Raw genomic sequence first — 24,964 nt, 5'->3', positions numbered from 1 at the left:
TTGACCTTCTAATTATAACTTTTGTTAATCTTACAGTGAAACAACACAATTAAACCACTGTGTTGACTAGTCTGAAGATATGCTTTAATTTATCACAATGATTTGTATCACTTTATTTAAAAAAAGAGGACATTTATGGACAATTGTGGGTTAGCAGTGCTGACCGGGGAGCGTTCCATTGTTAGCGATAAACCCAGCCAAGTCCAGCGGCTTGTTGTCAATGTGCAGCTCCTTCATGCAGCCGATAAACTCTCTGGTGCCAAATGGGAAGTTGTCTGGTACGTTGGGAACTCCGCCCAGAAACAATGGACCGGTCAAGTCCAGAGACCTGAAGAGGAGGGAATAAAGAGGAGGCAGAGTAAATAAGGTGGAGAGGAAAGGAGAATAAGGAAGGAATGGAGGATTATCCTCAAGAATGGATGGGAGGAGTGAAGGGAGGGAGGGTAAGAAAGGAAAAACATGACGAGAGGGTATGAGAGAGGCAAAGGGATTAAACAAACACAGAGATTAAATGTGTCATCAGAGGTAAATGTCAAAAGGAACAAAAATCTGAGGATCACAGTTGATGTTGAGGAAAAATGAGATGACAATGATGCTGTTGAGGGTAAAAGTGGAAACAGCAGGGGACGAGAGAAATTGAAAAGATGAGGGGAAAAAGGGAGAGGCAGTGAACAAACATATGCTTAAATATGAGTTACAGCAAATATCAGGAGAAAAGAGGTGAAGGTGGATGACAAGGCAGGGGTAAAAAGAAGACACGAGACAGCAAAGAAGGGAGAAAAGAGGTGGATGTTTGGGGACGTCAACAAATAGCAAAGTCACACGCATAAAAGGAGGCAAAAAACAGTGATGACAAAAGGGAGATGTGGAGACAGCCGGGGAGACAGATGAACAAACAAGAGATTAAGTGTGAGTTACAGCAAATATCAAGAGAGAGCCAGCGTTAAGGCGGATGACAAGACAGATGGAAGACGGGTGGAGGGAAAGACACAGGGGTAATGTGAGAAGGACGATGTAGAGGACAGCAAATAACAGTTATGAGATCGCATGAGTGAAAAAAAACGAAGCCACAGAAACAGTTGTGTTGTCATTTTGAGGGCATTATCTTTTTTCCTCTATGTGAGTTGGGTTTTTTCTTTTAAGCCCTCGTTGGAGACAGATGTCACGTGCCAAGCCAATAAACTCCAGTGGAATATGAATTAAAGGAACCCAGAGAGACAAAAGGCGCCAGAGTCGAACAAACAAGAGATCAAGTGCAAGTTACAGCAAATATCAATAGAGAGTGTCATTAAAAGAGGATGTCGAGACAAAGTAGGAGGAGGGGAGAGCTGTTAATGGAGAAGGAACAGAGGAAGAGTGCTGAAGCGTTGGGCTTTGGCCTTCCTCTTTGATCTGTCTTCTCTTCTCTCAGCTTCACTTAGCGCTGACAGAACACAGCCGACGTGATTACAGCTTACAGAGGCAAGGCCAGACATCAACACTATGACAGGCTGCTTTTTGACTGTGCATGTGTGAATATGTGTGTTTGTGCACTTGTTGGCAGACATGTAGACATTTAGTTTGGTAGACACACTACACAAGTAGAATGGACAACAAAACTTTGACAAGGTCAAACTGAACAGACACTTAAAAGCAACATAGTGGATTTAAAACAGTCAATTTGAATGTTTTGGTCGTTCATAAAAGAATATGTGGGAGGGAGATGAGACACAAGCAGGAATGAAAAAGGATGAGCATTAACACCAGGCAGGATGAGCCGACAAGTAACCATCAAAGAGACACACACAGACATGAAGGGGCATGAATTAGTCATAACTTATGAAGGTCTCAGGTCTCCATAGGTTTCCTCTACAGTCACCTCATCACCCTGATCTGACATTCTCCAGAAATCCTTTCCAACAGCAACAGTATCAGTCAAAGTTTTGAAAGAATTGAGCAGATTAGACTGCTTAAATCGGCATTAAATGGTGCGTTACACCTACTTTTCATTTTAAAACTGTGATCAGCTTACAAGCCTGTTTAAACCTCGCTGACGCTGTGATATTCTGACTCTGTGAAGTTGATGAATCAAAACAATTTTTTAGGGAGAATGGCCCAATAAGCGAACATATAGACACCAAAATGTGCTCCATGTTAGAAATGAATTTATTATACAGGATAACAAGCAGTGGCCATTAGACTTGTCTTCTGAGGGGCCAGAGGCAGAAAACAAATTAAAATGGTGAATGGGAAAAAGAGATAATCTTGAGATCAATATGATGACTTGTTGGGAAACATTCCTTTCAAGACAGAGGATATAAATAATACAACACGCATAGTTATGGAAATGTATGACTGAGTGCATACGAATGTTCCTCTACAAAGAAATTGCACCATTTAAGGTGCAATCTAAGTTGTATGCTTTCTAAAATGCAATAAATGTCTATTTATAAACTATAATGGCCTGTGATCAACAGCCTACCTACCATCAGCTGCTAGCTGTCCAGTGTGCTGCCACAGACACTGACCCGCTATATTGGTTTTCTACTTGGTTAAAACGGCCTTTGAATATCTGTTAATCTTCCGATCAGTCACAGATGATCATGTTTAATGAAAATTGTCTTTGCAAAGAAGCTGGCACATCCTGTGCAAACACCACCCACAGCTCAGGGTCAATGACTATTTGGAGTCTTGCAGTTGCTGCAATGAAGGTAAGAGAGATCCGTGCAACAAATTTACTTTGCATTATTTAGATGAATACATTTGTTCACTAAGACTTTTTGAGTCAGTCCTATTTCATCAGTGTCAAATGGAAAGGATTCTCATGATTATTATGAGTATTTATGAATACAAAACAATAATGTGATTTGACAATTCTGTCTTAAACTAATAACCAATATTACCTGCTTTGACCATAAAAGTTAAAAGTGGTAGGCAGCATTTTACATTTAAAGTCGTGTATTCTGGTAGTATTATAAGTTATATCATGACAATGTCAATGATTTTTTAATCAACAGGTAATCAGACCAATGCACCATTATCAAAAGGATTGGTATGTTCATTTAATCTACATGCAGAAGATCCTGTAGTTTTTTTAAAGATGTTGTAAGTAGTTTTGTTTGTAGAGCCTGGCTCACTTTTGCACGTATTCCTGGGTCTACAGGATGCATATGCTGCAACTCATATCTAAGGCTTGACATTTCCAAATATGTGGGCTACGGCACTCTGACTGTAATTGTTGAAGGATTATTTTAGCAATTTTTCAGATGTGTGGAGCATTCAAGTCATCAAATTTAAAGAAAACACAGGTATAAACACAGAAAGAAAAGATTCCACAGCTGAAGAAAAGATTGACTCACTTCTTGTTGCTGGTCTGTTTGCCCTGCGCAGCACAGCTGTAATTTCCGAGCTGTGTACCAAAGCGAAGTGACAAAGCTGTATCACAGTCATCAACGCTCACCACAGCGATCTTTTCATCTGACGGACCCTGGGCCTCACCACTCATGCTACGCTTGGGCTGAACACACAAATACATACAAAAGATTTAAAACAGAGCCCTAAAAAACAGAAACCAAGAAACATCACAACAGCAGACAACATGCAAGAAAAACAACAGCGTTTACTAAATCTAGAGTTTATATACTACAGTCATACACTACAAAATAACAGTTCCAACACATCAGACTATATCTAATATCCACACTGCTACTGCACATCATGTTAAAAAGGAAAGGGGAAAATTTGAGTTAGTAAGACAAGAAATAACAGACACTGAAAATGGGAAGGAAAAAAAATGGAGTAAAAGAAGTTAGACAACACACTCACTCTTCACTTACTGTCTGCTGGTGAAAGAAAGAAAGACAGAAAGAAAGGAAAACAACAGAAAGAAGGAAGTGTATGTGCAGCCTGACACACACTCATACTCACATAGCGTGTAGCTGGCTGAGGAAAATGAAAGAAGATGGAAAAAATTAAAGGAGACGTGTGTGAATGAAATGATGACAGGCAAACGCCCACAGGACAGTTTGCACACACAAACACTTCATCTCAATTCAAAGAGCTTTGTCGGCATGTAGGCTGAGGAACTATTCTGCTGACACATCAGAAGTACAGTACAAATAATCACAAATGTAAAACCTTAAAGCACAGCTGACATCATAAACACATAATGTAAGATCACAAATCCAAATGGTCAATGAAACAAAAACTTAATCAAAATGTAAACGCACCTTGTTGTAGTAGTGGATGTGAACAGTGTGCCAGTTGCCGTCGCTCACACCGCCGGGCAGGAAGGGACTCACCTGAGTGGACGATTCACCTGCAGGCAGACGGATGAAATTTGTGTCAAACCATAAGCATGTACTCAGCGTCTCATATGTACAAGCATCACACTTAAAGTTAATGCTTTTAAAAAACTTTTCAAGATATTTCTTAACCAATATAATACAGATTTTTGGACAAATCTTTCTCTAAGTATTGCAGGTAAGTATAAGAGTAAGTATTATTTATGTGGTTTTGTGCAGAGGTAGGCTTTCTGTAAGTTGTTAGTTGGACTTTCACATATAGTTGGACATGCCCAGAAAACCTCCAACATGGAGGCGTCCAGGAGGCATTCTAATCAGATGTCTGAACCACCTCAACTGGCCCCTTTTCACATGAAGGAGTAGCAGCTCCACAGCTCCTCACCATATCTGAGCCCAGCCACCTTACGGAGGAAACTCATTTTGAGCGCTTGTATCCACTATCTCATTCTTTCAGTCACCACCCAAAGCTCAAGAGCAGCGGTAAAGGTTGGCATGTTGTTAAATCTAGAGCTTTGCCTTCCAGCTTAGCTCCTTCTTTACCACGACAGTCTGGCACAGCACCCACAGCAATGCTGATGCCACACCAAACTGCCTTTCCACCTCACGCCCCATTTTACCCTCACTCATGAAGACGACCCCAAGATACTGGAACTCCTTCGCTTTGGGCGGTCATACAATCTAATTTAGTCTCATCTAACATAATGAACCCAAAACTTGTGTGAAATAATAAAGGTAGTGGTTCTCAATGTGTGCATTGTGGACTTAAACTAAATGATCTCACATCACAGTGAGGGACAGTGGGATCTTCACACCAAATTTAACCCTGTCTGCAGTTTACCGCTTGTCTCATTCTAATCCTACACCTAAAAAGTCCCATACAGAAATGACACACAACATTTGAGAACAAAACCTCATTGTTTTTAACCCGTGGGAATATATGGTCCTTATAAACATAAATACTTGAACATAGAAGCACAATCACACATACAGTATATAGTACCTGTGGAATATTTGAGCACCACTTGTCCTTCTTGGATCTCCAAGGCGATGAAGTCGTGTTTCTCATTAAAGCGTCCATTATAGAAGAGAAGACCGCTGTTCTCCAAGGTGGCAAAACTAGAAAATGCACACACACACAGATAACCCATCCATAATAAGATTATTAATGGACACAGTGTAAGAAATGTAAGTATTATTATGTTTCTACAACATTTTTTTTACATGTTTGTATCCAGAAAAAAAGTTATATCTTAAGGCACATTCATACATTTCAGTTGAGAATTCTGGCTGGGTTAATTGATTTGATCAAAACAAAAGCTACCCCTGAAAGCCCCTTCATGTGTTCACGATGGAAGAACAAAAGGTGTTCAAACTGTACCACAGACTTAAAGCATACTGTTGCTGGCTTCCATTCCCTCCAGCAGCTCAGAGTCATATAATAGTTGATTTCCAAATCAAGGTCAGAGGGACACGCTGAGGCCAAGACTGCTATGTTAACACACTGTGATCAAAAGACGTGTTTGTTTTTTGATACTACAGCACACATGACAAATCTTCCCTCTTGGCAACAAGATGCAGAAGATTCCCACTGCAAAAAATGTCCAATTAAAAAAAAAGATTTTATTTCGTCTTAAAGTGTTTTGTAGATAAATATCTTTGTGAAGATATTTAGAAAAGAAAATTATTTCCCTTCACTCTGACTTATGATTTGCATTTTATATCATTGGCTTAAACATCCACCAGAGAGTGAGACTGTAATAATAGATGCATTAATGAAATACAGGAGTGTGAAGAAATGTACTCTGGAGAAGAGCATGCATCACCATTTCCCTCATCTCAACTTTATATCTCTCTTTTCTGAGATTGTTGTCTTTGTCTAAAATAAATGCGGGTTATTTGATAGTGTACGTGTGTCTTGTTTTCGTGGCTCTGCTGTAATTCCAAACGCACTCTGGCATCCTATCTTGTAGTATGCAGATGTAATCTCTTCAAGCCACCAGAAATGGTTGAAAAATAATGTTACCTGAGCTTTGCCAGAGTAAATAGAGACTGTAAGTGGTGTCAGTGAAGCGAAGATGCAAAAAGGATGAAGGCATAAATAATAGGCAAAGAAGCATGCTTATTGTTTGTGAAATTCAATACTTGAGAGGCCAAAGAACTGCATTTAAAAAACAAAAAAGATATACCATAAGATGACCATTTCTCTTCAAAGCAATAAACCTCATGAGGCCGTGCATTCAAATTTCAGCTTAGCAGCTACTGAGAACTTCAAAACACAGCTGCAGCTTCCTTATAACCAAAGTCTCCCCGACATGATTTGCATACATTACAATTTTGCAGTCAGGACATATCTATACTGTCACAGCCCCATACAGCAGGGCCATGTCACCCGTCAAACTTTCTCAGGCAGAGTTACAACTACAAAAACTTCTGAAGCAGCTTATGGGTGAAAGATGAAAAATGCAGATTTTTTGCAGAGGAAAAATAAAATACTGTGGGGGGAAAGTGAGTGACATGAATAATGATTAAGTCCTGTTTGGCCCTGATGTGAAAATCAGGCCAAGGAGTGAAGCTGGCAGCAAACGAGAAGCTAAATAAAACACTGACATCTTGGAAGGGCAGCTCGCAGTCAGTGTATCTACCGTTGAGTTGAACACTGTTGAATTAGTCACCATCAGATGACTAATAGGAATAATATCAAGGGTTTCTCTGTCTTAAAAGGCAAAATGTACTAACTTTGTGTCCCAGAGCAGAGTGTCTCAATTTTGTATGTCCCTCAGAATAATTTGTCATAGCCTACTGACTGACTAATAAACTACCTTTTCTCTACAGTCTTAATTAGTGCAAGAACATTATAAAAGAAATGTATTGGAGATATAATAGACAAGTATTAACATTTTAAAGACTGTAAGCATTATAGATTTGTTAAATTAGAACATAAGCTATGAATCATTGTAGTTTAGTAAATGTTTAGTAAATGTTTTTCCTCTACCCCTACGTAAATGTGCAAATCCTAGGATAGCAAAGGAATGACCTGCCCTACTCTCCCTGTGAGAGGCTAGTACTTGCTGCCTTCATTGGTTGATTGGCTAGGTTTATGCAAGAGGAGAGGGATTTGTTAAAGTAAAAATGTCAGGGAGCAAATTAGAGGCAGAGTAAAACTGCTATTCTAAGATTCGCAAATTCCCTACCCCATCAGCGCTCAGGTGAGGTTGGTGTTATAAAAAGGTAGCGACCAGCTGCCAGACTGTGAGCAGCAGGCATCTAAGACACACAGCACCAAAAACTATATTTTCATATAATAAGGCAACGTGCCAAACAAGAGTGATCAGGAGGTGGCTTTTACTCTCATATTCACTGGCCAGTGTGTTTACAAATGGTAACCAACAATCATGCATAGTATACCACTAAAAATTAAAAATAAATAGTACCACAGACCCACAGACCTTGAAAATCATTGCCCTAGAGGAAGGTACTGAAATTGTAGTTCATCCTGTAGCCGACACTTGAAGCTCCTAGGCATGAATGTGTTTGACTGAATGTGAAGCAGGGCAGAGCTAAAAAAAAGACCATACAGTACTTGTTCAAAAACACCCTAACTGTTCTCAAGGACACGTTGATTATGGATGAGAGAACATAAGAACATTACTCAATTTTCTCACAGTTTGGGGTTGTTAACTACCCTGCCAATATTACCAACACTGGAGACTTCCAGGGGCAAAACTCTACCATGACATTTCTGAAATGCTCATAAACCAAACTTCTCATCCAAATAGTCTCATCCCAACTCATTCCTTGAATTATCATCACGGCCTAACTGGTGTTCACAAATCAATGAAACACTGAAATCCCTGTACTGCCTTTGCGCACCAGCAATGCAAAGGACATCATTTGGCAATAATCCCTCCATGTCTCATAGAAACCACTTCTTAGCAGCCACATCAGCCTAGCAACAACCCCATGGGCAATGTCACCTTAGCAACCATCATCAGATGACATCATCCATGGTAACCATCCCATAGCCCCGCCTGACCACTCTTAAGGACCACTAAGGACCACTCTTAAGATCTCCCACAGACGACCACTCGTCTGTCAGAAGGTGAATGAGCAGCAAGGAGACAATGATGGTGGGCGAGCAAGACAAAGACAAAGGACCTCAAGTAAGGAGACGATTGCTGACTTCTTATATATACTTATTATAGATTGTTATATACTGTTACATCTGTGATCAAACAAATAAGCTTAGAGGCTGCAGCCAAGTAGTGCACCAACAACAGTTTAGCAGACATGCAAAACTGTCTGGTATTGAAGTTATCTAAGTTAAGTTTTTTAATCCATAACTTACGTTTAAATGTTTTGAGAAACTTAAAGCCCTGGCAAAAGGTCTGAGAGTGCCAAATTGTACAAATCTACTAATTCATTTATTTTTCTGAAAAGAAAATCTGTTTTAAATTAGGCATTTAAACTTACATCAACTCTCTGTCTGCTAACTCTGACTAAAAGCCTATTTTGGTCTAATTTTGTAATAGGAAAATTACTTATCTTTAAAACTAGTAGAGTTCTGACCCCTTCACAGAGAGAGCATAAGGTCACTAGATATACAGCCCTTGCCTTTAGAGCCTTTGCTGAACCATAACAGACTGGTGGAGGAGAATACTGGAGCGATAAGATGTAAGATAAGAAGAGAGAGTGGAGCGAGAGAACGCAAAGGAGATGTTACTGAAACCAGTAAATTGACAGATGAAAGAGGAGAGAGAGGAGAAACAGCACTTCTCATCAGAGAGGCAAGTGGAGGCAGTAGTGAAACCATGAATAATGGGATCAATCTCAGAGACAGAGATGAAATAAATAGATTAAAGCAAAAAGGAGAGAGACTTCGTAAGAGGAAGAGAACTTAGAATCAAAGAGGAGTGGTTATGAATGTCTGTCTGAGTGCAACTGAATGATGAGTGATGGAAACCGAGAGTCAGGAAGGAATATAGCACAGATCAAACCAAAAATGAAATTTAAAATGTCAAACATACATATATAAGAAGAAGAGCTAAGACAAAGACAAGATAAAACTTCCAATTCACTCAATCTACTCACGTTAGCGAGATGGACAGGTGAAATCTCTGTCTGAGGCCCCGGAACATGGCGAAGGACTTTGGTGGGAAGGACCGGGCAGTGACGGTGCAGTATGGACGCTCGTAGCCACCTGCAGGACACTCGCAGCGGAAACCACCACCTGAAAGCTCTCGACAGGTCCCTCCATTACGACACACACCCGGCACACACCTGCCCTGCCGCCTGTCGAACTCACACCGGTCACCTGGGGGTTAAAAATGAAAAGAAATTGTTTTATCCTCTGTTGAACCTCAGTGTGAACTCCAACAACAGTGTAACAAAAATCATGACACCGGAAAGCACAACATCTAAGAATGTGTTATCAGTGTCTCAGTGGGAGTTCAACAAACTACTCTAGGGGCAGCAAAATACATTTTAGCTACCTAAAAATGAAGTTTCTTCCATCTCTAACACTGACTTCTCAGAAAACACTGCTACTGACAAACTAAAACATCAAACACCTTGCATTAATCTACATGTCCAAAAACCCTGATCTCTCCTTTGTGGCTGAGTTGAATGTTATAGACAAAGTTAATCAAGCTTTGAAACTGTCCACTAAACCAACCAACGCAGTCTCTGAATACGCCTGAGTAACTGCTCGGGCCACCATAAGTTAATTTACCTTAAGAAATGTTGTTACCTTGAACAGATAATGAGTTAATGTTAGCCTGACAGTTGAGTTGAAGTGTTGAATTAGTGTGATAATTGACTAAAAAGAGTTAAAAGAGAGCTGTTCTGTTTTACCTCTCAAAGAGCATTATTAAATAGGCAATGCATACATATCTACATGGAAACAGCAGAGAATATGAGCATTTTGAAATGTAAATCACACATTCAGTAACGCAATCAGCTATTCGCCGGACCTCAGATACGCTCAGCAGAGGTTGTTGTGTCACTCAAGAGCCTTCTGCAGGTTTTGACGAAGGACACTTATCATAAGGGTCTTGAAATTGCCCCAGTCTCAAAGATGTGGTTCTTTTTCCTTGTCAACAGAGTGCTGCTGGTTTTCTTTCAGGCTGTGAACTGCATTCACCAGACGTTTAAGATGTAAATTAGTGTTTGATTAAACGGTAAAAGCAGCAGGGTGCTGATTCCTGAGGAGCAGGAGTAAGAGCAACTGTTGTAGTGGCCTACCCTTTAACATCACTCAAAATAATACATAATATAAACTACAGCAAAATTAGAGTTGACAGCAATGACATACTTAGTGTACAGTATTTGGAAGTGTATTGAAAAATGGGAAAAAAAAGATTTATCTTCTGACTGTGATTCTGTTTCTTTAGAAGTGTGTGGAAAACAAAAACACAACACAAACAAATCTGCAGACGAGAATAAACACAGATTTGGCTGCCAGTCAAACAGGCGCCAGTCTGAAGTGTCTCGAGAGGCAGAAACACCCACACAACACACAGAAATACACACATGTATAGACACAATCACCCACATAAAAAAAGGTATGTAGGAGTAGATGTTCACTCTTTCTTTTTGGTTTTCACCTTTCCTTGAGCACATTTGGACACACACATTGTTTGACATTTAGCAGCTGCACACAAAAACACCCACACCCACTGCCCTCCATATAAACAGAGCAGACAGGGTTTGAAACTAGCCTTAAGACAAATGGCTCCTTGAGGACTCATTGTAGAACGTGCTGACGGCACACACACACAAACACACACGAAGATAACAAATAAACAAACAAAAACGTGTGCACATTAATAATAGATGCAATACATTTTTCTTTTTTTCAAACAAAAGACACACAAACACACATTCAATCTCTCTCATATTTCCCCTCTTCTCTCCATCTCTTTCTCTCTCTCTCTCTCACACACACACACACACACAAACACAAACACAAACAAACACACACACACACACACACCACACACACACACACACACACACACACACACACACAGAGACCATTGCCCCTGCCCTCAAGGCTGTTGGGTTTTATCATGTAGATGTCTCTGTTGGCACTTGTTTGTGCTGCTTTTAGACGCCAAAGTACCCACTGGCAGGGTCCTCACATCTTCACGTACACACACACACACACACACACACACACACACAATCGTAAACAACCACACACACAGATGACGTACAGTACTACTGTTGTAAGTCAATAGAAGCCTTCACCTTTCCTCATGGTGGTTTGGACACAAATATTATCTGACGTACACAAGACATGAACACACAGACAATCTCGCACACACAGCCACATACACACACACACCTGAGGGCAAGTCATGTACACACACATACATGTACAAGTCACACACACACACACACACACACACACACACACACACACACCTCCACACACACACACACACACACACAGACTGAGGGAAAAGCTCCCACTCTGATCCTGACTATCTGTGACACATACAACACAAACCGAAGCCCACGGTGTGACGCATTCAGTGGTGAAACATTTAGAGCTTATATAAGAATCAAAGGTATAGACGGCTTGAATTGCAATCCGTCAATCCTCCTCTATGTGAGGGATACAAACTGCCAAAACATTAAGTGCTCAGCTTTGAAGATAGCGAGCAAAGGGAGCTTTTATTTTACACCAGATTCAGCACTCACAAGTGGGTCCCTGCGCACTCTAAATCTGTTCTTGCTGATTGCTTGGTTCTTTCATTTTATGCGCTTGATTTTTTTCAAACTTCAGTACTTTTCTAAACTTTAAATCCCTGCTTGTCTCCTTTCCTTTTACTGATAACTGATTCATTGAAAGCACCTCCCTTGATCTACTCCCAATTTCTACAGTAATGTACTCATTTTTTGTCTGCTTTCATCTAAAATTTTTATCTCCATCAGTGACTTGCTCACTCTATAACAAGGGGTGTAACAGTGCATAACATTTAGGATTTGGTATGTACCTTTGGTACCTTTTGGTTTTGGGGTCATGGTTTGGTACATTTTTAGTACAGCAGGGTAAACAAAAAATTGCATTTTTTTCATTTATTTTGAAAAATGTAAACTGTCAATGGTGGCTCAATGGCCATAATTCTTACTGTAAAAATTAAGTTAACCAAATACTGGCATTTTGTTGGTAAGACAAGATAACAACAAAAGAAATACCAATTGTCAAAATTGTAATGCTCCATCATAAGACTCTCATCTATGGATAATTACCGACACTGCAGCTTGCCCTAAATGTGGGTAGAAAATGCAAACATGACTGCACACTGTAGCAACACAAGGCAATTTGACCGTATGTTGCCTATGTATTCTCTACGATGTGCGTCACAGAATCCGATACACTAGTTTGGCTGCATATAAACAGCAATAATCGCTCCATAGCATAAGTTAGTTTGAAATGATCTGCATTCGCAGTGGGAGGCTGCCTGAACACTGTGGGGAGAGAGACCTGCCTTTCAGTCTCTATTAGGCTCATTCTGCTAACTGATACATTTGGGTGACGCCGTCATAAATGGAATGTATGAAGCGTTTACACCAAGCGGCAATCTCTGGGGCTGAATAACGAAGTCAACACTGAAGTGCCAAAAACTGCAGATTCTCTAATGGCCAGCAAGTCAGTCCCTAAAGACCCCCATGTTGAAATGCCCAACTTAACAGCGGAAATGAACATGCTTACAGCCTTTACAAAAAAACTGTTTTGGTTGCTATAGCTACTTTGTCCCTTTAGGACAACTGTACAGAGGGTGAATTTTTATACAAATCACCTGTTTACATTTCATTAATCCATCCAATATGGTCACTTATGTCTCCAAAAAAACAAGGTTGAGGCTTCAAAACAGGAGTCCATGAACCAACGAGTGACATCACGGTAGCTACATCCGTTATTTTTACAGTCTGTGGTTTCCAGATATATCCAAAGTCACCTGGCTGATCTCTGCACACTTCTGGACACAAATGAATTGAGCCTGACCAACCCAGCTAAACAGGCTAAGTTGTCAAGCATGCCGCTGAAACAGCTGACAGACAGCAACAAGTGTACTGCCAAAACTTTCCAGGGAAAAATCCTGCTCCAGAATAAGTACTCGTAGAGCAGCTAGTTATTAACAGAATATCTGTTTGAGTCACAGGGTGTAGCGAATATATACCACATTTCTAACCGCATGTCTGGTAAAAACATTTACTGTTATAACAGTTTATTCATTTTTCCATCCTAGTCCTCATCATTCCATTTCGCCACTCTCTCTCTCTGCTCATGCCACCAGGCATCCGATATCTGCCAGTTATTGGCTGACAAACACACTCTCACACCACTAAATCACCCTGAGGACACACAGCGAGACACCCGGTCACACACCCTGCTCAGATAACAATAGCCCAAGGACACAGAAATTATCACATCTGTCTCTGTTTGTTCATCTTTCTTTCATCCTCTCTCTCCTCTCACATTAAACATATACATCCATGTCAGTGCACACAACAGGAAAACACACACCCATACACACAGCACAATTTCCCTGCCTTTGTTTGTTGTGCCTACTCATCCATGCAGACCCTCTTATTAATATTAAAATAAATCAATAGACATTAATGCTCATGAATTATGCGGGTGGGGAGACTTAAACAAACACATACATACACACACACACACACACACACACACACACACACACACAGACACACACAGACACACACACACACCTACAAATGCAGATGCTGGTTCATTATGCACACTCAGATGCGCACAGGTCGACAGACTGGCAGGAAATAAATTGACGAGGTAAAACAAACAGATAAAAAAAAACCCACACCCCTTTGCATGAACACATACAGTATCAAAAAAAAAAACCCAAAAACGACAACACCACACACACACTGAGAGAAGCAGAGCAGATGTGATCTCAGACTGACTCAACGAACGAACGTCTTTTTTTGGTGCCTTTTGCCCAGACGGTGTGCAGACGTCCACTTCACTGAGGCACTTAGCTGATCAGCAGTGATAGGAAACACAAACACAAACACACACACACACACACACACACACACACACAGTCTCTTCTAGTGTGTACTTTCTCATTCTGCTCAGCGTTCAGACTCACATGGACACAAAGGTCAAGCGATTACTAAACAAACGGTGAGTCGGTGTCAGATAGCAAGATTGCACTTTAAAATTCCTCTCACATACACACACAAGCACTTTATATACACATACGCAGATGGTTTTTAATGAACTTACCAGAATGGAGACGGCACACCCAGACACACAAGATGCAGTTTAATGCATCCACACAGTCTAACAAAGAAGTGCACACACACACACAAGTACACAAACACTGGAGTTCATGCACACATCCGACTGATGATCCGTAAGAGGTAAGTTATTCAAATTGCACTGAATCTGACTGCAATTTTGAGGTACTTGCATTTACTTTTGAAAATCTCACCTGAGGTCTGAAAGTGGTCCTCTCATTGTTTTTTTACAGCGGTATAAAACAAAGAGCAGTAACCGCTCACATTTGAGAGGCTGCATACAGGGAATACATTATATTTTTGTTTGATAAATAACCTAATAATTGATTATTTTTGACCAAATACCAATATATATATATATATATTGTAGGTTCACTTTTAGTGCTTTCACAAAATACTGACATTTAGTGACATTTTTCATAAACAGTCATTAGTAATGTGGATATAATGACTCCATGGTTAGGCATAAGGCAAATAATAGAACAGCAAGAACAGTCTGGTAAGTTCAAAACATTACACCACTTTACTGTAATGCAGCCTGAAAAACAACAAAAAAAAACAAACAAACAGGAAAACAAAACTTATGATATGAAAAAACAGAACTAGCCCTATATCACAATGCTGATATAATATGAAATACATATAATACTCAGCTCTAATCCAACAGGCTATGAGAACAGTATGCTGCTCATGTGATGATCAGTGATAATAATACTTATTAATAAGACAATTGTGAATAATAAGTGGTTTCTAATATTTAAGCGCTAGCGATGGACTGATCGACCCGCAGCCTGCAGTTTACGCAGGCTGACCTTTGAGCTGGGCTGTTCAATAGGGATGTAACAATTACCTCAACTCACGATTCCATACTGGGTTCACAACATGATTTTCTCACAACTTTTTTTTAAATACAAAATGAGATTACAGAAAAATGATGACAGAAAAATATTCTGTTAATTTTTTCAAACTAAAATTATACAAAATACTGCATTGGTCGGGCGGGGCTGATTGAGTCTCATAACAGGCTGGGTTGGGGTGGGTTTTAAAGAACATTTTGCAATTAATATTTCTGTTTTCAATCAAATGTAGACTGCTAGGCTTTTATACGTTATGGGATAATTATAAACATAAATTTTCAGTGTCAACAGATCCACAAAGACAAGTCCACTTACATACACATAATCCAAAATACACACCAGAAAACCCACTAAAGACTTAAAAACAACCTTCAAGTCTGAAAACTTCTGACTGTTTCTGCTTGTACTTTACTGTTTAAAGCAGAGCGCTACTTCCACCCCCTCTTCATCTTTCTTCCTCCCCTCCCTCCATCCTCCTCCTCTAGCTTCTTGTTCCTTCCTTCCTTTTCTTTTTTCCCTCCACCTTACATCTCTCCATATAAATTGCTCTATGCTTTACTGTTCTTTTCCCTTTCCTCTCTTTCCATATCTTGCCATTTCTTTTTTTTCCCTTCCTCTCTTCCTCATCTATGCTTGGCTTAATGCATTCACACCACCCCTTCATTCACGCGGATGTTTTATTCATCAAAGCCAGTATTCTTCAACCACCCCCCGGCATCTTAGTTTGCTCCGCCCAACCGCCTATCCTATCACCCCCCTCCTCCACCCCAACACATGGTACTTCCCTAGAGGCCAATACACTCCCAGTTGCTTCCCTCTTCTCCTTCCTCTTGTCTTGCCCCTCTAGGTCTTGCTCCCTTTTTCTGGAGCGTGTACACCCACACAAGCAAAGGCACCTTCAAGGGCCCTGCTAATTTTGAGCTATATGTAGTCATGTAATGAGTCAGATATATCCTTATCTAGTGCAGCAGAAATCTGTTTTTCTCATTTTCACATTAATAAATGTTGTGCTTTGACACTCTATCATCAATTCATTTGACACAATCCAAGTCATATCCTATGAGAGCTTTTCCATGTGCTGTTCTAAATATTCAGTCTGCGGTACATGTTTCTCAGGAAAACCCTCTGGAGCATACAAAGCGTAAATTAAATAAGAGAACGTCATAGTCCCGCCAACATTGTTTGACTGACGGGTGACACCAAAGCTTAGCATTACGCAGCGAGACAAATGAAATGAGTGTCTTTACTATTTCGAAAGTTAAAAAGGCAAATCATGATAAGTTAGCCTGTGTTCCAAACTTCTTTTGAGAGTAAAGCATATTAAACTACAGTATAGCATGTTGCGCACCAGGGATGGGAAATGAGAACTGGTATGCCTCTGAGTTTATCAATCCCTTTGATTGAAGCCAAATGATGTTAAACTCATGCATCTAAGCTCCAGTAAACTCTCAACAAAAAGGAGTCATGGCACAGAGGAAGAACAGTCCAAAGCTTTATTTTTCAAAGAAAGGAAGAGTGATGCTTGTAATGTCTGTAAAATGATCATTTATAGTAAGTGTGGAAACACCAGCAGTGTGCTTAAACATCGCCCTACACAACATGAGCTAATGCTGTGTTTTGACATGCCATACATGAGAGCCACTGCTTACCAATCAAGCAGCAAGTACATTACCCACGTTAAGTATCCAGTTATAATATTAGCGCCGTGCTGCTGGGCTTAAAAGATTTTGTCTTTCACTAAATACAGACTCAGAGAACTGTTGAGTTGATGTTGAAACTTGTGTAGGCCTATTTTTTTTACCACACAAAAATTGATAAAGGGAACTGCTAAAGAATGGGTCCAAAAAGCAGAACCGATAATGGCATCGGCATCAGTACAACCTTATCAATTCCCATCCCTACAACATGCTGCTTAATTATACGGAGGGTTTAGTTAAAATATACAAATTAACATTGAATTCAGTGTTTCCAATATAATTGTAAGGGGGAAAAAATGTTAAACCCATATATCCATTCCAGTTTTTGCCCTTTATTCAATCTGCAGTGACGCACTGCAGTGAGGCCATGAACAAGGCAAGTGTCTGTGGTTAGTTCACTAGCTATAAACAAAGAAGAACAGATGAGTGTCTGTTTTCTCATCTGCCTAAGTCATTTGAGCAGGTGAAGTGAAGATAACGCAGGTGAAAGTTACATACATCTGTGATTTTGTGTTTCGAGCTGAGCTAGACCAGAGAATATTTGGTTAAAACAGACTGGTGACGCTGTTTTGCCCTTATTGTTCTCAGGGTTGGAAATTAGAACTAGCCAAATACTGTTAAACATGCAAGTGGCTGCTAAATTTCCTTTACTTACCAGCCAAAAAGCAATGTTAATCTACTGAGTGGCTGGTAGATTTTCAAATCTGACAGCCACAGTCATAGGTGAACAAAAAAGTAAATTTCCCACCTTGATTCTCAGTGAAGTTTGCTGGAAGTGACGTAATGTGGCCCCAGAGCACTGCAGTGGACTGTTTTGAAAATAGCCTTTTAAATGCTGCATTGCCTGTCAGCAAGCAGTCATATGGTAACTTAGGGAGCAATTTGGCCTTGTGTGCTCTGAGTAATTTGGCATGCAATTAAATCATAGTTTTGTCTTTATGAAAACTCAACGTCTGGTGTTTTTTGTCGCAGTTTTGGAGATAATGTTAAAGGATATAATTGTAATAACATGTAAAACAGCTTTAAAATAGACAGATGTATACGTATATTTAAATAAGTGCTATCTGAAGAGTGGTTCATGTGGATTTCAAAAAGTAACTGATATATCTTTGGAAAAGTAGCTGATGAATATTTAAAAAAAACTTTCAAGTTTTTACAAGGCTCTATGTGGAAAAAAATGAGCATAACACCATTAATGAAATTTTGTTAGTTCTTTACTTTTTAACTTTTTTTATCTACTTATAATTCCTCCTTCATACAGTCTCACTTTTATTCCTTTACTGACTTAACACCTCCTTTCTTCTTCCTTTAGGCATCTTTGTTTTATTATCTTCTTGCCGGTTTGAACTCCTTCACAGTTCTAGCATTTCTTTCATTTCTTCTTTGCTTTTTTCCTCTATCCACTCCTCTCCCACTGCTGCCCTTTTATATTACTCCACTTTTAGTTATTTCCTCTTTCTAGAGCTCTCTTTACTAGAACTCACTTTAAGTAATCGTCTTCTGTTTTGGCCTTTTATTTATTTCAATCTATCTTCAGCATATTCTTGTAGTCATTTCCCTCACTCTTCCCTATCTTCTCTCTGCTCCTCTCCCTGTTTCCTTTCTATATCCCTGTTTCTGTTTCATTTTCGCTGTATTTCCCTTCCATACAAGTCTCTATCTGCTTCAAAGCCTCTCTATGCTTTTTTCAATCTCCTGGCTCTTGTTCCTTCTGCGCTCTCCTCCACATTTCTTGATGTGCTTTTTCCCCCATTTCCACTTTCATCCGCCTCTACTTCCCTCACAATCCTCTTTTGCCTCTTTTTTGGCCTTTTCCAAAATATCGGATCCTGGATACTGATAAGAATTCACCTCCCATGTTTATTTTCAATTCAGTTTAGCTTTTTCTGTTCACCCTACAGCCTTTGCCTTTTAATTCTTTTGGAAGTCAGCCTGCACTCTTCTCTCTCTAACTGGGTGTGAACATGAAGCATTCACAACATATGTTCTTCGACGCAAAAATTGGTTATTGTTATTACGCCGCATTTTTCGTTGTCTAACTGCTTTCTAAATGTTTTAACGTAGAAACTGCTACATTGAAAAGGAGTTACTGCCCTTGATCGTATTCAACCTTTTCATTACATTCATACTTTTCAAAATATTTAATGTTTTAATGTTTTTTGGGCATTCTTTCCCTGTTCAAATGAATAATGTGCCCCCAGTCCTAAAATTCAGAATTGAGTTAGCATTTCCCAATTTCCACCATCGAGGAAGGAGCAGTAACACATAAGTATCTGAGAGCCCTGGGGGTCAAGCTAGCTTAGTTAGCTAACTTGACGGGCGAGTGTTTTTAATTTAAAAAAAAAAAGAAAAGAAAAAAGAATTTACTAAATAATTCACTACCACAGTGCTAAATCCAACTCAAATTGAATTAGCAATAAGCAATGATGATTAATTTAATATCATGTTTTTAAACTTACTACTGGAGCAACTAGTGTCATACAGGTCATGTTTATTTTACTGCCGAGCCGAGACGACTGATGTCGGCAACATGGCAGAGGTCAAATTTAATATGGGGGGGTCAGGACCTGCTGTTTCATAATGTTGAAATGAAGAACTATTTATATTGAACCTTTTTTCACTACAAAAACCAAAACACAGAGTCAGCTGGCTGGTGTGAGATCACCGAGAAGCTAAAAGTGTCTGCTAAATGACCATCACTAAAAACAAGCTAGGCAAAAGTTACTTGCTGCTGGTTATATTGTATGCAATTCCCAGTAAATATCACAATATAAAGCGTTTGTTTTCTGATGTGAAAAGTAACGTTACACATGTAGGAGGATAGCAAGTATGCTACTCACTCATCTTTTAAGTGTTTATGTCTCCAGTCTGACATTGAGTGCTCAGCTAATATTAAGTCGTTTCTTTACGTTACCTAATGGAAGTCCATATTTAAGGTATTCAGTGTAGACACAGAGCTCCAGTGTTACGCAGTGCTATTAAAGTAAGACACTTACTTTCTTTTGGGACACGGTGTCATTATAACTCAGGATTGACTAATGAGTCAAATGGGACACCTGGTAAAAGTTGGTAAACCGGTCCGGTCCGGTCCGGCGGCTGGATGTCACGCCGTTTTGAAAATTTTCACACCGGCTTAACCCTAAATGTAACTTTGGAGACCATGCATATACATAAGTATCCACTGTGGCGGAAACATCACAAACAGCCAGAATAAGGGCAAAATACAAGTACAGTGTGATAACAGGCACAAGATTCATTTTCATTTCTTCACCTGACACACATATCTCCCATAAACACTCCGGAGAGGCCCGAGGTACTTGTACAATTTTTCTTCACCTCCCTCCCCTCATGCTCTCTAACTTATCTCCTAAAAACTAATTTAAGACTCTTCTCTCCATCCTCTCACACTGTTTCATGCATTTATCCCACTCAACTCAGCAAGCGTGTCCCCTGCAGCACATTTTTACATATAACATGCACATTTTCCAAATTATGTCTATTATGTATTTAGCTTTCTGTTTCCTCTATTTTCTCCTCCTACACAACCTGTGCTCATTCCAAACCTCATCCCAAAAACTGAGCAGTCTCTCGCTGTTTGCACCACTTACTTTTTTTTTTTTTTAACTGTCCACGGTCATTTATTCTCCGTGCATGCTTGCTCTCTCGCACACGAACATAAATTACCACACAAACACACACACATGCACACACACACACACAGCCACCACTTCACTATTTTTTAATTTCCCTGAAGTAATTTAGTCTACCTCTCTTTTACTTACACACACACATACATGCAAAAAAACCTCATCTTCTGTTACCCTTTCATCAACTAATTTGGTCTCACTCTTGCACACAACACACACTCATTCGATTAATGACCTGTAAAATTAATGTCACTGAGACTTCTGAATCCTGCCTATACTATTATCTCTCTTCTCTCCTTCCACTCTCCCCAACCAGCCTGGTTTTACCCACTAAACTCAGCCGTCACGTCCTCTCCAAGTGTCACTCTGTCCTCAAACTGTCTCTTCAAATGTCTTTTTTCGCCTGACTCGATCTCTTTCATGATATATCTTCACATAACATACCATGGCGTTTTTTACACTTTGAAAAGCGATCTTTATTCCACCTTTCGGGGCCTCACTCATCTGTTTTCCCTTAGATGCTGTCGCTGTCTTATCTCCCAGGAGCTTGTCACTGACATCCGCCCGCTCTGAATTTCTCAATCCTCACATTGTGTCTTATCATTTCCAAACTAATTGAGCTTTCATTTGTCTTTCATTATATTTTTTTTCTCTGCAAATGTGCTCACTTTAAATTGCTCCATTCTTCACACAGCATATTGTTAGAGTCTTATTATTTGCTGCTGTGTGGTGATTAATTCTACAATGACTGGCTGAGTAAAAGCTATGTATATAATACATGCTATCAATGGAGGGCTGATTACTTAATTCCTCTAATTAGTCCTTAAACCTTAATGACTTGTGTTTAACTTTTGGTTAATTGGATTTGTCTTAAAACAAACCCAAAATAAAAAAAATGAAATGTAAGTCCTGTTACTTCTGTCTTGCAAAAAATTATTTGTCCAACAGTGAATATTAAGCTACAAAACATCAATTTTCTTGGCTTCACACGGGATTTATAAGTTGCTAAGTAGATAATTAGCTCAGATCAGCTTAATAATTAGCTCTGATTTCATGGCTCAGTTTTGCCATTGGGCATATGTTTAGTAAGCTGAACATTTTTTCTGCTTTATCACAGACTGCCCAAGTGTGCACCACTGGGAGAGTAATCGACAATTTCAAAGACTGTTCTGTAACACCCTCTTTTCACCCAAATTAGCACGTATATGCAGGTTATAAATACAGGAAAACTCGATAGAAGAAGAGAATGGCTTAATACGTGTTCCGTTCCTCATCATGACCTCACAGGAAAAAAGAAAGATTCATGAAGGCCTCTGAAAATGTAATGACTGCTTTCTTTTTTTATCTGTAACTTATTCAGTCTGTCTTTCAAACCCAGTGCTCACTTTTTAGGAACAATGTTCGAGTCCCAGGGTTTCCCACACATTCATTTATTTGTGGCGGCCAGCCACAATCAAAACATCTGCCATATTGCTTTTGCATTTTTGGAGCTGGACACTTCCTTAGGTGTGCTATTGGAATATATACACCATTCGGTTATTGACTGCACCACACTGATGGAGCAAAGAACATAGTCTGGACAAAGAGGTAGCAGAAGATCGCCAGGCGCAATGAAAGCGAAACCAGATCGACAGAGCAATGATCCAACCCGCGACCAAGGACGGTTGAAATTGGAGTACAACACGACCGTCAACTTTTATACCGCAGTATACCTTGAAACTGGTACATCACTGCAACCCTAGTTGTGTCATCTAAAAAAAGGATTTATTTTGGAACTTTTAGCTCACTCACAACTCTCTTGTGGAAGCTAACGCCACGCTCCCTCCGTTCAAGTCAGTTTTTCATTCTCCTCTATACGTTCCAACTTCTCTTGCCAAACGTAATTTAGTTCCCTCTTTCTCTGCATTCATCAACCACCTCACACTTTCCGCCCATCCTCCATACTAATTGTCCCCATGTTTTTTAATTCCCTCTCAGTCTTTTCTTAACCAAACTAATTTAATCTCACAACCTGCACTTCAATCTCACCTCAACCTACTACATTTCTGCCCTCTCTTCTTCTCAGTTACTACTACTCATTTTTTTTCCCTGTTTCTAATTTTCAAATCTTCACTGTTTTCAAAGGGCCAAAAAATGCTTACGCACAGGCATCATAAGCCTGACATCGTCTTAGCTACCTCAAGCTAATTGGCTCAGTATGTGTGATCTGTTTTCCTCCCTATCTGCTGGATTAAATTTCTCAGTGTAACATGCATGTCTGCTTTATCACATCCAAAACTAATCTCACCTCTGCCTACCGCATTTCTTCTCCGTCTCTCTCTCTTTCTGTTTTTCATCTTCCTTCGGTGTAAAATACAGATCGCTTCACACAACCAAGCGATTTAATTTCTACCTGTGTCCTCTCTCCTCAGCGATCAACATTTTATCTTTCCACAAACTAATTTAGTCTGCATCCATGCTTCTCTCTCTCTGTCTCCCATCTCCTCTTTGCATCTCTCGGCTCTCCAAGGCGCTTCCCTCGTATTTTATCTTCCAATAATCTGCATAATGTGCTTCTCTCTCTATCAGTCCTGAGTCTGTGTTCTCTCTGTTTGTGAAAACGATCTTCTCTTTCTGTCAACTGTTATCTCTGTCTTTAAGGTTGGCTGTCCACTGGGAAGTTCTCTTTGTACTACTGAGGTCTTTTTCTTGTTTTCAGGGTTAATGACTGTTGCACATTCCCGTCAGCGATGCAGCAAGCTCTGCATGTTTCTATGAGAAGTGAGCGCTTGAGGTTAGAAATATTTAAATTCTTATAAATAAAAGAGTGCAGACTGCAGAGCTTCAGTTTAGCATTGTAGCTGCAGGAGGTGGGACTACAACTTCCCTCCTACATTTAATTACCTCTAAAGTAAGGCACCCTGGAAATAGAAGGGGGTAATTTCCAGAGAAGCAGAAGCTAATTATCCGATACTTAATAAAAAATGTTACCTTTTATTACTGGTCCTAAAACTATGCCTGCATTCATGACAAATTCAAGTTAAAGAGGCCTAGTTAATAATTTAACATCATGACTTTCATGGATTTTTTTTTTACATTTAACATGAGTAAGAAAAGCACAGGTGTAAATGTGACAATATGCATAAATTACAAGTAGTTGCATCACTTTCAGAGTTCTAGGATAACACACACTTGAATAAATTGGATGAGTTGAAAATGCTATCAGTAACATGCTTTTTCTCATATGACACCTGAAAATGCTGTGGAAATGACACAAAAAGGCATTAAGCAGCACTGAATAATCTGCCTATGATTCACTGATAGCACGTGAGTGAACTTAAACGCTTTTCACACTAGAATGAAGCAAAACTTTAACTATAACGCTGGATTGTAACACACCAGAGTTTATGTACAGTACACCAGTTTCATTTAAGCCTTGGTCTAACTCTAGCTTTTAAGTGCTCAGCTGAAAAGTACATGACCCCTCTGCTGATTTAGTGTTTCACACTATTTTCTTAGCAGTACATCTCTGCAGCTGGCACCGCCGAGGCTGTGTTAATGTTCTTTCACAGCAGGTTCACTGTCTCCTGGGTGCAAAGCTGTTGTAACCCTCAAGTCGAACCTTTTTTATCCTGAGGTTAAATGTGTGGTTTACAGGAGGGTGAGCCTGAGGTTACGTGTATTGTGAAATCCTTGTGTCTTTGCCTTTGTCTTAGTGGTGGAGAAGGTAAAGAGACTCTTTCATCCTTAAAAAGTCTGGTGTTACGAATGAAGCATTCACCTGATGCTGTTGTACACTGTCTTAAATCAGAGGGCCCCATATCAGGGCCCCAAAGCTCTGGAACGACACGCCTGAGAGATATAAAGCTGGTTGAGTGAGTATCATCTTTAAAATCTCCCTTTAATGTGTTTTTTTTCCAGGGTTCCCACATATTTTCTTGGACAAAACTTTCCCTGACTTTTCAAGGGCCCATGATCATTCACAACATATACCATTACAGAACCATATTTTATTTTTTTCACTGGATGTTAATAATTGTATGAAAATTAAACAACCATTTCCAATCACTTTTAGTTGATTATGTTCATATTCACTTTAAATATTTCACACTATGGGCACAGTCATTACCCTCGAGTAAACAACAGCTTTACAAGCACTAGTATCAGTCTGACACTGGCTTTCAAGATTACTTATGGAAGATTACTACCGA

The 24,964-nt window shown here is 39.7% G+C and overlaps 1 protein-coding gene across 1 annotated transcript in view; it reads right to left on the bottom strand.

The window, feature by feature from the left end:
* The window catches only part of celsr3 (cadherin, EGF LAG seven-pass G-type receptor 3), a 125,432-nt gene that overhangs the window by 59,153 nt on the left and 41,315 nt on the right, over positions 1-24,964 (bottom strand). Inside the window, exons 4-9 of the mRNA XM_042492564.1 lie at positions 9,372-9,594; positions 5,284-5,399; positions 4,209-4,297; positions 3,907-3,921; positions 3,339-3,496; positions 165-328 (exon numbers count right to left, since the gene is read on the bottom strand). Coding sequence (XP_042348498.1) covers positions 165-328; positions 3,339-3,496; positions 3,907-3,921; positions 4,209-4,297; positions 5,284-5,399; positions 9,372-9,594 — 765 coding nt within the window. The remainder of the gene's footprint in view (positions 1-164; positions 329-3,338; positions 3,497-3,906; positions 3,922-4,208; positions 4,298-5,283; positions 5,400-9,371; positions 9,595-24,964) is intronic.

This window comes from Plectropomus leopardus, chromosome 8, assembly GCF_008729295.1.
Source record: "Plectropomus leopardus isolate mb chromosome 8, YSFRI_Pleo_2.0, whole genome shotgun sequence".
NCBI lineage: Eukaryota > Metazoa > Chordata > Actinopteri > Perciformes > Serranidae > Plectropomus > Plectropomus leopardus.
The sequence above is the reverse complement of the archived record's forward strand: the minus strand, read 5'-3'. Positions and strand labels throughout refer to the sequence as shown.